The 13397-nt window shown below is 34.9% G+C and overlaps 1 protein-coding gene across 4 annotated transcripts in view; it reads right to left on the reverse strand.

Moving 5' to 3' along the window:
- Positions 1-13397, reverse strand: part of Dic1 (Dicarboxylate carrier 1) — a 205884-nt gene that overhangs the window by 87495 nt on the left and 104992 nt on the right. For all 4 annotated transcript variants that reach the window (XM_090407718.1, XM_090407720.1, XM_090407719.1 and 1 more), the window contains 2 exons: positions 11815-11856; positions 6053-6167 (listed from right to left, as the gene is read on the reverse strand). In XM_090407718.1, the coding sequence (XP_090263844.1) occupies positions 6053-6167; positions 11815-11856 (157 nt within the window). The remainder of the gene's footprint in view (positions 1-6052; positions 6168-11814; positions 11857-13397) is intronic.

A 13397-nucleotide genomic window follows, 5' to 3' on the forward strand; every position in this document is an offset into this window, starting at 1 on the left:
ACCTATATCTTGGTCTTCCTCTGGGTCGTTTTCCTGCCAACTTGGCAGAGAACACTTGTTTTGCTAATCTTTCCTCGCCCATTCTGTTTAAGTGACCATACCACCTGAGATTAGCTCTGCTAACGCATTCCTGGATGCTGACAATGTCAAGTTCTGTTTTATTGTTGTTTTGTATATTTTAATCCATCTATCCTAATGGCTTTAACAGGCCTTTAAGGCCCACAACCTTCCAAACATGCTTGGATTTCGTAACCGAAATACGAGGATAGAATGGTCACTCCTATGCCTCAAAGTATTTTTGGCTGTATTCCTGTGTGTTCACGGGGCCGGTTTGCCTGCTTGCGGGATGAAAAACACCAGATAAACTGGCGGGAAAAACCCTACTGCCTGCGCCCAAGACCGGCTAACTTGGCTATGGCTGAGGAAGATCCTTCAGCTCCTCACGTCTCCGACGGGAATCGAACCTAGGACACTCCTTCCCCAGGGGGTATATTTTAATAATCTGATCAATATATATATATATTCAATAGAGTTGGAGATAAGTTACATCCCTGCCCAATACCCTGATTTATTTCAATCTCTTCTGTTAATTTATTACCTAACTGTATTTCTGTATCTTTATATAAACTTTGTATAGCTTGTACTAAATATAACGGATATCCTTGTTTTTTAATTATATTCCATAGTTTTTCCTCTGTGTATTTTATATGGTCATTAATATTAATATGTAGTCATTTTTATTATATTTATTTAATTGTTTTTGTAGTTCCTCATAAAATTGTTTGAAATCATCTTTCTTACCTTCTATAAGGGCATATACTCTTATGATATTTAAGTAGCTTCTGTTTAATTTAACTGTTATAATTCGATCATTTACAAAATTGTACTTTTTTATTCAATTTTTTCATTTATTATTGATTAAAATGGCCACACCATTAGAAGCTCTGATATATTGGTCCACTCCATTATATTGTATAGTAAAACCATCTGTATCTTTGTCACTTTCTTTTTTTTTTTTCTGTTATCATGGCTATATTAATATTTTTAGTTTTTAGTTGTTTTACCAACTCTAATTCCTTTGTTGTTATACTTCCAGCAGCTTAGCTACCACTGGCATAGCTTGAGAGCAATGGTGCATGCAAGCCTCCTTACCGTGTGTGTGTGTGTGTGTGTACACACACACACACACACACATATACATATTATTTTCTTTCATAATCTATTGGTAGCATTATAGTTCTGTGTTAAGTAGCCACTGGAGTTCTACAGCCTAGTCATATTTTTAATATATGAATTTTTTTGGAATTGGTAGTGATTGTCACTTAGTTTTAAGTAGGATGAAAATGAATATCACACTGAAAAGAAAACAGTATGTAATAAAATTTTAAAAATAATAAAAGATGAGTAGCTTTTACAGGTAAACTTTAGACTAAACAATACAAACATTATTGAAGAAAGAATGAAACAATTTGAAAACAAGAACCAAATATCAGAGTCTCAGTGGCAAACTCTGAAGAAAACAACTGATTCAACTAAGAAGGCATGTGGTGAAGTTGTCCACAAGGATAGAAAAATAAGAATGCCATGGTGGATACAAGAAGTTAAAGAAACAATCCTGGAAAAGAAGAGAGCATACTGAAAGTTCTTAGCCAATTAGTCAGCAGATGCTCTAAAAGAATACAGAGAAAAATGTAAGAGAGAGCAATGTGTGAAAGTAGCTAAACAAAAGTCATGGAAAACTTCAAGTAAAAATATAAAAGGTAAATATGAGGAAAGTGGCAAAATGTTCTTTTGACTATCGAAAAGCTTAGAAAGAGTACTGTAAAAGAAATCAAAGATGATAATGGTGACACAAAAACTGAAGATAAGAACATTCTATATGCCTGGAGTAATTACTTGACAGAACAGTAGTAGGAAATATTCACGAGGAAAGCAAACAGAAATACATATCAATACTTGAAGTAGAAAAGCCTGAAAAGGCAGGTGGATTAGATGATATTCAACCAAAAATGCTCAAATATGTAAGTACAAAGTTTTGCAGTGGCTTCACTGCATAATTCAGAAGGTTGAACTGATGATGATCTTTCATAGTTCATATTTATAAAAAAGGAAAATAAAACTGAATGTGACAATTACAGAGAAATTTCTGTACTTAGAGTTCCTGATAAAATTTATGCACATATACTTGAAAAGAGGCTGAGAAAAATTGTGGATGAGAAAACCTGTGGATGGAGAAGAACAAGCTAGATTCAGCCTAAATAGAGGGTGTCAAGATCAGATTTTCATTTTTAACAAATACTTGAAAAATCATGGGAATATAACAAGGATCTGTACTCAAGTTTTATAGATCTGGAAAAGGCATATATGACAAGGTGCCAGAGAAAAACTTTTCAAAATAATACAATTATGAGGAAAATCGAACACGATACAGAATGTCTATATTTACGTTGTAAGTCAATAGTCAGAAATGAAGGAAATACAGGACAATGGCTTGATGTAGAATCAGGTGTAAAACAATGGTACGCATTATCTCCATTCATATTTATCATCTATATGGATTACATTATGAAAGAAAGTGGCATTAAACCTGATATCACAATCAGAAATATCAAACTTAGCTTTGTTCCTTGTGCAGATGTTTTACTCCAAAACACAACCACTGCAAGTCTCCAGGATTCAACAACTAAACTGAATAACAGCTGTAACAAATTTGGCATGAAAATTAACAACAGAAAGACTGAAACCATGATAATAAATAGGAACAAAGAATAGCAACATTCTCAATGGAGAACCTATAGTACCAGTGAAATATTTCATCTATTTAGACACAGTCTTTAGTGAAGATGGCAAATTAAATATGGGAATAGATAATCTGTTATCTATTTTCCTTTGCTGGTATGGCTCCCCACCATATCAGCAAAAGGAAGAGTGGAATTAAAAATAAAGCACTTGATCAAAGACTAGAGAACACAGATATGGTAGTTCTAAGAAAAATTAGGGAAGTGAGCAGATAGCATCAATGTCAGAATGTTAATATTCAAGAATGTATGAGCAGGGCTAATCTAAGGTGGTATGGTCACTTAAACAAAATGGGAAAGGAAAGGACAGCAACAGGTATTTGATGCCAAGATTGCAGGAGGGGGGAAAAAAGGAAAGCAAGTGGATTGATTGAATCAGAAGTGCCTCAGAAGATTGAAACATTAGTTATGTAATATTGGGTGCTGACAAGTAATAGACTAACTTGGATAAAAATTGTTGATAGGAGATTAGTAATAACCTAACCATGTAGTGTTTAATTTTAACTTAATCATGTAGTAGTGTTATAGTAGCCTGAACTCCTCTTGAGGATATGTATCAAGAAATCGATGATGATGAATTTTTGTGACATACTACAACTGTTGCACTATTTTTTATCAGCATTTTAGCAACTCTTCTATAGTGAGCAGGGGCTCTAAACAACTGAAATAACAACCATTATTACATATTTACATATAATGGTTTCAGCTAAAGAAAAAAAATGATAAAATTATTAACAGATACCAGACTTAGCATATAAATATAGGAAGGGAATTGCTATTCTTATTTCAAAGGGTGTTTCTGAAATATCCTTCAGAAATATGACATCTAAAAACTCCTTACAAAGATACAAATCACTGTACCATATTAAAACGCATCTTTTGCTCTTCCAAGAATCTCTTTATGCCACTGCCATAAATAGCAATAGGTATGACAAGTTGAGATGGAAAACAAGGATTATGAATACTATGTTGACAGAGTTATGTAAGGAGAAGGGAGTACAGTTGTAAATATGTGGGATGCATTTGAGGGAAGAACGGATTTGTACAAAAGTAATGGGTTGCATTTAAATGGATTTGGTGTACGTCAGAGAGACTGTTAATGCAAGGAGAAGCAATGAGTGATGTAAGCAAGAGAACAAAAGGAAGTAAGAGGTGAAGCAAAAGATAAGGAAAGAAGAACTGGTGAGACTGAAGTGGTTGTAAATGAGAATAGTAGTAGTAGTGTGTGTATGTGTGTGTGTGTGTGTGTGAGAGAGAGAGAGAGAGAGAGAGAGAGCAAGAGATAGTGATGAGAGAACAAGAATGCATGCAAGATGGACATGTAAACAGGAGGAGTGAGGGTGGCCAGGGAGCCTTATACTATGTCTCCCTGTCAGCATAGGAATGGGATGGCCTAGGATATAATGGGTGTAGTTGAATCTGAGGAGATAGGGTAAGTGGTGATAAAGGCAGTTGGAAATGATTAGGTGTGGGGAAATCACAACCAACAAGTGGCATGGGCAGGGCTGGTTATAGAACTAAAAGTGAACTGCTGTGTTTACTTGCAAATAGCAGGAACATCAGAAATAAGAGAGATGAAATGGTTTTGTTGATTGAGTTTCTGTTCCAAAATTGTTAGAATAAGTGAAACATGGTTGGATGATATCTTGATGGGAATAGAAATGGAAGGGTATGATGTTTTCTCTGAGGATAGGAAGGACAAGAAGGGAGGGTAAGTACTGTTAATGATAGCAAGTAAATTTGTTTGCACAAAGTGGAGATGTGAGAGGGGAAAAAGTGGCAATGATTTTGAGGTCAGCATAGTGTGTGGTGAAGAATGATAGGAAGAGATATTTAGTTGGATGCTGTTATATGCCAGAACATGTGTAGTGAGGTCATGAAGAAATGTATAAGCAACTTGAGTGTTAGTGAACAAGGGAAAAGTGATTATTATGAGTGATTTTAATTAGGACAGTATAGACTGGATTGAAGAGATAACATTTGGGTATAAAGAAGATTAATTTCTTGAGAGACAACTATCTTAAGCAATATGTATGGAAGGGCATGCAGGGATTAAACGTGTTGGATCTAATCATTTCATTGGAGGATGTGGTTGTGAGTGGGGGTGTCACATTTCCACCCAGTTGGTGAAAGTGACCATGAGGTGATCACCTAGGTGGTGGTGGCCAGCCATATGAAGACTTCTGTTAGGAAAGGATATATGTGGAATTATAAGGCCAGGGACTATGAGAAGCTTAGGAGACTGCTTGGAGCTATAGCATGGAACGAGGAGTCAAGCAGGAGGGAGATAAATATCTTTTAGTTAGTTCCCATGCAACATTTAACATCAATGTACGAATGTATTCTGAAGGTCAAAAGGCTAAGTAAGGTAGGTGTCAAATGGATGAATGATGGGATTAAGCATGAAACTTGGAAGAAGGGCATACTGTGGAGACAGCACAAAATAAATAATGGTAACAATCAATTGTATGAGAAGTATAAAGAGCAGAAGGTGACAGAAGGTGAACAGAAATTAGCAAATCAGGCCAAGAAAAACAACAAAGAGTTTTCAGATATGTGACAAGTAGAACGAAGAATGATTATGGTAAGATGATGTTAATGGACGAAAAGGTGGAAGAATAACTGCTGCAAAGAACATAGCTGAGATATTCAGTGAATAATTTATAACAGTGTTTCATCCTCATCAGGATGAAATCAAGAGCTCAAGGAAAGAGGAAAGGATGGCTTAGCTGTGAACAAGCAGGAGGTATATGAGGAAATAAATAAGCTTGATGTCAATAAGGCAATAGGATTTCATAGTATTCCACCATGTGTCTTAAGGGAATGTTCCAGAAATATTTTCAAACATAGTTAGATGAGGATGATATCCTCATTCAACTATGTTTCACTTACTGAAACAATTTTTGGGCAAATAAGTTCATCAGGGAAGCAATTTTACCTCCCTTATTTTTGATGCGCATGGAATTCTTAATAAACACAGCAGTTCACTTTTAAGTCTATGACTAGTTCTACCCATCTCTGGTGTGAATTTTCCACACCTGCCCATTCCTGATCACCTTTATCACCACTTACTTCATATCTACTCAAACTCAATAGTCTGCTTACATTCCAGGCTATCCCATTCCTCTTGCTGACCATCCCCATATAAACATAACGACAATATCAAAGTTATTCAAAACAGGAAAGAAATTCCATTATGATAATGCAAATACACTTTACTTTTCTCAAATAATTAAAAATTAAAAAAAAATTACCTGTCCTATGGTTATAAATACTGCTCTGCTTGTTGCTAGTGATGCCCCAGAAAAAAGACGAGGAAATCCTTCATTTTTATATACTTGCCATAAGCCATCTATTGCATGCCTGTAACTTCATGAAAAAAAAAAAAAAAAAAAAACTTTCAAAGCTGCTAAATATTTCTGTATTACAAATGCCTGATTTAGTACAATTATTCATATCATATATATAAAATCATCAAATCTGCAAATAGTGCTGACTGATAATAAAATAATAATCTACCAGAATGGCCCAAAATTCCCACTTTGGGTTTGGAAAGTGTCATGTAGCTTGTGTCTTGTAATATGTAAGTTTTCTGAGGCAGATTCCAGGAATAGCCTCTCATATTTATATTTGATGCAGTGCAACAGAGTGGCCTTCTAGTGTATCCTGTGGTGAGTGCCCAAAGCATAGTCATAGCAAGTTCAGAGTGGCTGTAATCTCTGAACATGGACTACATCCATGTGTTCAGAGATTCTGATATTGGCTGTCCTTAAGAAAGATTCTGGTAATTGGACCACATGTTTATTAAGATAACTAACAATAAAATAAACAAACATAACATCAAAGTTGCATTTCTACCTCTGGAAAAAATTTCAAGATTTCTACATCCCCCCAAAACCTCCACATCATCCTTTAAAAAAACCAGGTGTTTATAAAATTCATTGTTCCTGTGGCATCTGCTACGTAGGCCAGACGAGAAGATCAGGGGAAATTCGCATGAACGAACACCAAAAAAAAGACATGCAAAGAAGAGAACACATATCAGGCCTAGCATACTATCCAACTTCCGCTGGCTATAACGTAGTCTGGCAAAAAACAAACATCTCTTACATTAAAAAAAATCGTTACATAAGAAAATTTAAAGAAGCTGCAAACATGCTTAGAATTCCAATGCAATGCAACAAAAACCAGGGCCTAATTCTACACCAAGTTTGGTCAGCATTGATAAAAAACATACCCAAGTCAGACCTCGGACAATGTGAACGTGAACAACAGAATGTGATTCCAGCATTGTTCAAACTTAGCATTGCACTGAATCTGCATTCGGATATTTAATTTAATGAACAGTTAGGCGGCCACAACTGTATAGAATGAACTATTTTGAGTAATATCTCATTTCTTGTGTTTAAAATTTAGTTACCTTTGACCCCTGAAGATGCAAGTCAAACAACTTACGAAACTTGTCGGGTTTTTTTATTGTTAGTTATCTTAATAAACATGTGGTCCAATTACTAGAATTTTTCTTATGAACTGCTAAACCACAGAAACCTATGCCTACAATTGGCTGTTCTGTTGGCCATAGTAGGTCAGTTTAAAACTGCAAGAGACCTCGTAGAAAAAATAGATAGAACACTACATAAATACAATATTAAGGCAACCTTCAAACCTCCTGCAAAATTAAGAAATTTACTCAGCTCATCCAAAGATCCTCTTCCATATCTTGCCAACCCAGGAGTTAACAAAATTCAGTGCACCTGCAACCTACCTTACATAGGGGAAATAGGGCACACCATCCCAATAAGAAAAATGAACACATAAATAGTCATTAAATTCCTCCACTATGGTAAAACAGGCCTGTCAGAACTACGCACCTCAAACATGTCACAGAATTAAATGGAAAGGCACCAAGTCCCTGCACCACACCAAAACCTGGTTTGAAAGAATGTCCAAAGAAACCTGTGAAATGCTGAAACATCATCCAAATCTAAACAAGAATGATGAATTAATAATTCCAAGAATCTGGAGGACCCATCTTCGACCCATATAGCATCCAGAACAACCCCAAACAGAAGAAAACCTTAATATGAGAGGACTTGAGAAATTGTTTAATGTAGTTCTGCTCTAAACTCCCCCCCCCCCCATCAGTATATTATTATACTGACATGTGTAAAAATTTATTTTATTTTGTGAATTAATTTTTAATTTTGTTTAGTAATTTTTTTTGATTTATAGTTTTTTTTTTGCACCAGAAGCCAGGCTAGGGTAAACGATTAACAAAGCATTTAGATTCATCTTATTTTTGTGTAGTGTCATGTACATATGTATGTTTTCCTGATGATGACCTCGATACAGTGGTCAAACATCAATTGTTATTTTCTTAATTATAAGTAAAGTAATTACTCCAACACGTGTTTTTGTCTCTATAAATTCACTATGAATATATAACTCCCTTCTTTAAAAAGGGTAATAAGAATGACTCTTCAAATTACAGAGGCATTAGTGCGACGGTCTCCATGAATACGCTGTTATATAAAATTATAACAAGGTTAGAAAAGAGGGTTATCTTCTGTTTGTCAGATGAACAGACTGGCTTACTGCTGTAAGTCATACTGATAATATTTCCTTCATAAGACAGATCACAGAAAAAAGGATTGCAAAAAGGACAGGAAATATGGTTCTCATTAGCAGACTTGGGTTCGATAAGGAAGATGAATGTGAGCAAGTCAATCATCGGTTCGTGAACATACAGAAGGTGTGGAACACCAGTTAAGTATGGTGGACTGGCATTGGCTGAGTTTGTAACATCCAAAGGGATATGAGACAAGATTGTGGGATATCACCAACCTTGTTTAAGATTTACATTGATGCAGTGCTGGCATGTTGGAATGCTTCATGTAGAGCTATGGAAATTTAGACTGGAAAGAGTGTGATTCTTTCACTATTGTTTGCTGATGATCAAGTGATAATTGTTCAAGATCAGGATGATACTGATTCCATATAAGGAAATGGTTGATGTTATAAACATGGAAGGTGTAAAAGTTAATATTACCAATATTGGTGGTTTGTGGAGAAGGCAGAGACTTAGACCTCCTAGTCTGTAAAATCAGGGCAGTAGTGTCATGTAGATAATTTCAGATAAATAAGATCTATTATTCATAAGTCAGGAACATGTGAGAAAGATGTAGGTAACCATGTCAAGCAGGCATATAATACTATTAAGCAATTGAATGGTGAACTATGAAGTCAAGACATTCAACAGAAAACAAAGAAGATACTTCAAATGACAGCAGAGAGTATGAGGGAGAAGAGTCATATAAAAGTTTAAGATGAATGGCTTATGACGATGTATATTTGGCCTTCAAAAAGAAGTTTGGAATGAGACTATTGTCCAAGCCTAGTATAGGAATTCACTCTTTCCAAAGTATACTACTATTTATCATTTTAGAAAAATCAATATTAAAATGATAAATCCTATATTTTTCTGGATTCTTATCATTTGGTGGTTGTTCACCTTTTGAAAGAAGAATACTTTCAGATAAATCAATAATGTTGCCAAATCTGTTCCTTCAACTTTTCAAAAGGAATCCATCCTAATCTTCACAACAACAAAACCAAAAAACTGTTGTTTAGCTGTGCTACTGCCTCAATGTCTACACATACAGACATTCACTTCAAATTACTGATTAAAACTCAACAGTGCTCTCTTTGTTCAGGTAGGATGAAACAATGTGTAAAATAAACTTTCAGGTAAGAAAGATAGCTTTATTATTAGTTTTAGCCTATTAAAGTAAAATAATGATAATTTCTTGATATCTGCTGGTCTAAATGTAATGCAGTTCTTAAACTTGAAAACTGTCAATTTCATGCATTATCTCAATCATCATCATAAAATGTTGCTGAAGTTTTGCAATATTTTCATAACATCAAAATTTTATGAAATTATTTTATTAACATAATTTTTTTTTTATCTTTGAGGAGATGAAGACAAGTTCATTTAATTATAATGATAAATTAAAATTCACAACAGAGTAATAAAAGAAAACTACATATAACAATAGAGCCTCTGTAGCTCAGTCGGTATAGACGAAGCCCTTTAGTAGGAAAGACCTCGGTTCAATTCCTGTCCAAGACACGAGGAACCTTTATCTGGTCTCTTTTGACTAAAGGTGAGTTAGTCGGTTTTTTCACCCGGAAACTCGGGTTTTTTGTTCCTCAGAACAGGCAAACCAGCCCTGTACACGCACTGATTACAGCCATGAATACTTACAACAATATGTGGAAGGGATAGGGTCCTCACCCCATGTCGTTACGCCTGTGGTTAGCCATGAGTCACATGGTAGTCAACCTCTTTAGGATAGAAGATGGCACATAAATGGGAATGGGGTATATAACAATAAATGGAAAGGGGAAATGAAATACATTTCTTTCCAACTTTTTTATAACATTGCTTAATCAAGCCTATCAAGGATTTAGGCCTAGAGTGGCCCTGTTCTGGCCTTAGAAGTCATCGTTGAATCTTTTAAGAGGACGTCCTGGTTTTCTTTTTCCTAATGGCTTGTACTTTAAGGCTTATTTTGGTAATCTTTCTGTTTTCATTCTTTGAACCTGTTCCATCCATTTATGTTTATATTTTTTAATTTTTTCTATTACTGATTCCTGGTTTAATTCTTTCATAATTTCTTCATTTCTTTTGTGATCAAACAGAGTATACTTTGCAGTTTTTCTCATTAATCTTTGTCTTTTTGTTTTATTGTCCAGATTTCACTTCCATACATTAGGACTGGTAGGGCTAATATATTGTATACTTTTAGTCTGGTTTATTTTTGAACTAGGTTTGGTTTAAATATAGAGTTAATCAACCTGTTATTTTTAAAAATTTTGCAATTTTTAGCATAGCTTTTTCATTTTCATATGTAATCATACAACCTAAGTAGTTAAATTAACTCACCTGTTCTAAAATCTTGTTATTTATTATTATTTCAGTTCTTACTGGATCTTGTCCTTTAAAGGCCGTCGTTTTTGATTTTGCTTTGATATTATTGCACCATAATCTTTGGCTATTTCATTTAAATTTAAAATATTTTTCTGTAAGTTATCTTCAGCATTTGTAATTATTATTTGGTCATCGGCAAAAAAGGAGAGTGTTTAAGTTCACAGTAAGAGAAAGTTTAATACCTTCATGGAAAATTTTATTCCATTTTATTATTTCATTTAGGTAAATATTGAAAAGAGTTGCTGAGAGGTTGAAAGTTAATTTTTCACTTGGTTAGACTATAATAAATTTAGTTTAATCCTTTATCCAAGTGGGGGGAAAACAAAGTTTGTGTCTGAAAATATCTTCAGGACTGGGGTAAGGTAGTAAAGCAGCAAAGGTGGATCTTTGATCTCCCACTGATGAGACCTCAATAAAGGTCGAAACCGGTATGGGTAGTGGCCCCCCTTAATGCATAGCAATATACATGTCCGCAAGGAGATGTGCTGTGCATTATGGGAGAAACTGACAAGGAGTTGAGAGCTTGATCCACTTATGCTGCGAGTTGCCTGGTGTTGTACTACCTTACCCCAGTCCTGAAGATATTTTCAGGTGCAAACTTTGTTTGCCCCCACTTGGATAAAGGATTAAACTAAATTTATTATAGTCTAACCAAGTGAAAAATAAACTTTCAATATCTTTCTCTAAATCCAGAGTAATTTAATAATAAGGTGGCACACCTTTTGGCAACTCCTATAGGTGAGAATGACCTCTCCTATTGCTTCTGCCTTAGAATCTCCACTCTGGGCCTGGCTCCAACTGATGAGACCTCAATACAGGTTGAAACCGAAACCGGTTATTTTTATGGCTTAAGGCTTTTTTTTTTTTTTTTTTTTTAAAGTAAATATTTTAATTTTATTCTAAATCTGTTTCAAGACACCTGGAACAACAATTAGTTTCTGTATTTAAAATTTTTTTTTTATATTCTTAAACTGTTTAACTGATATACACATATTACTTATAATGCATTATGCTCATACTTACTTCCGGCGTTTTTCTACTGGAAGCTTTATGTCATTCTGCATTCTAAATGAATAAATAATGCAACAGAAAAATAGAGAATCAATAACCAAAAGTATAAAAAAATTATGACAAACACTGTCAATTCAACACACACACACACACACACACACCATATAATTTAAAAGTGAATTATAAAATATGTGTTTAATGCAGTATCCTGATGTTTTGTAAAGTCAAACATAAGTTTAGATTACTTCTACTGTGTTAGAAGATGACTTTCCTTTCTTACAATTTAAGACTGCTCTCACTGTTTCTAAATTTCCTGATAAGATGGCAGATGATGATCTTGAATGGTAATTTAACTCCCAGCATTTATGTTTTTATATGATCACTGAGCTTAGTATGAGTGATTTTGTACAACGCAATGTGTGTTCAACGTATTCATCACCAATGATTTATGGTATGAAAGCAAGAGTGGAGAGAGGGAGAAGGAGAGAGTGTGTAGGAAATGTTTCATATGTGAGTGAAAGAAAAGTGAGTCATGTGGAAAGTGAGAATGAAGTAACTAATATTAATGATGTAAGGAAGGATAATGAAAGTGTTGTAGAAAACGTGAAAGGGGTGAATGATAATGGATGAAATATGAACGAGAGTATGAAAGAAGTGGTTGAATGTAATGCAGATGAGGAGGTGGCAATGAGAAGCAAAAGAGTGTGCTTAGGCAGAATTGTTTGCAGTACAAAAACGTGACCTAGAGTGACTGTAGAAACAATTAGCATGTGATACAGTAGTAGGAGGGAGAATGAAAGAAAAAGTGAATGAGACAAGTATGAAAGTGAGAGAAATTGGGAGTAAGGAGAAGGTATTGTATGGAGATTTGACAATAAGAGGTGTACTTATGAGAAAGTGACAAAAGCAAGTTTCCTGGGAATGAAGATCAAGTATATTAGTGAAGCAGTTTGTAAAGGGAAGAAATGAAATAATTGTTTTGGCTGGCATGAATGATTTCAAAAGGTGAGATTAATTAAGCACATGACGATACAACGGTTATGAGTCTCTCTCTCTTTTTTTTTTTTTTTTTTTAAATGGGAATGCAGGGCCACCATCTCAATCCCCCAATTTTATCTGGGTTCGGAACTGGCATACAGCTAATGAATCTGGCCTATGGTTGGATCTAAAGTATTGCTGACTGTAATATCTGTGTTCACAGAGCCGGTTTGCCTGTTCTGGGGGACAAAAAAACCAGAGTTTCCAGGTGGAAAGCCCACACCTCCATATGAGACTGGCTAACTCACCTTTCATCAAGAGTCCAGATAAAGGTTCTTTGCATCATGGACAGGAATCGAACCCAGGTCTTTATGACTAAAGGGCTTTGTCTATACTGACTGAGCTACAGAAGCTCTAAAAGGTGAGAAATATTCAATGAAAGAGTTAGTAATAGAATGGGGGAAAAAAAATGAGAAAATAAAGATTGTGAGTCTGCTGCCTCGATATGATAGGAACAAGCTGAGAAGGGCCATGACAAAAAGAATTGTAAATGCTTGTTGCATTTGAATAGTTTTGAAGTTAGATGTTTGGGGAGAGTTGGTTAATGAGTAGCTGGA

This window comes from Typopeltis vanoorti, chromosome 17 (genome assembly GCF_054136105.1).
Source record: "Typopeltis vanoorti isolate ZY-2024b chromosome 17, IOZ_Tvanoo_1.0, whole genome shotgun sequence".
NCBI classification, from domain to species: domain Eukaryota; kingdom Metazoa; phylum Arthropoda; class Arachnida; order Uropygi; family Thelyphonidae; genus Typopeltis; species Typopeltis vanoorti.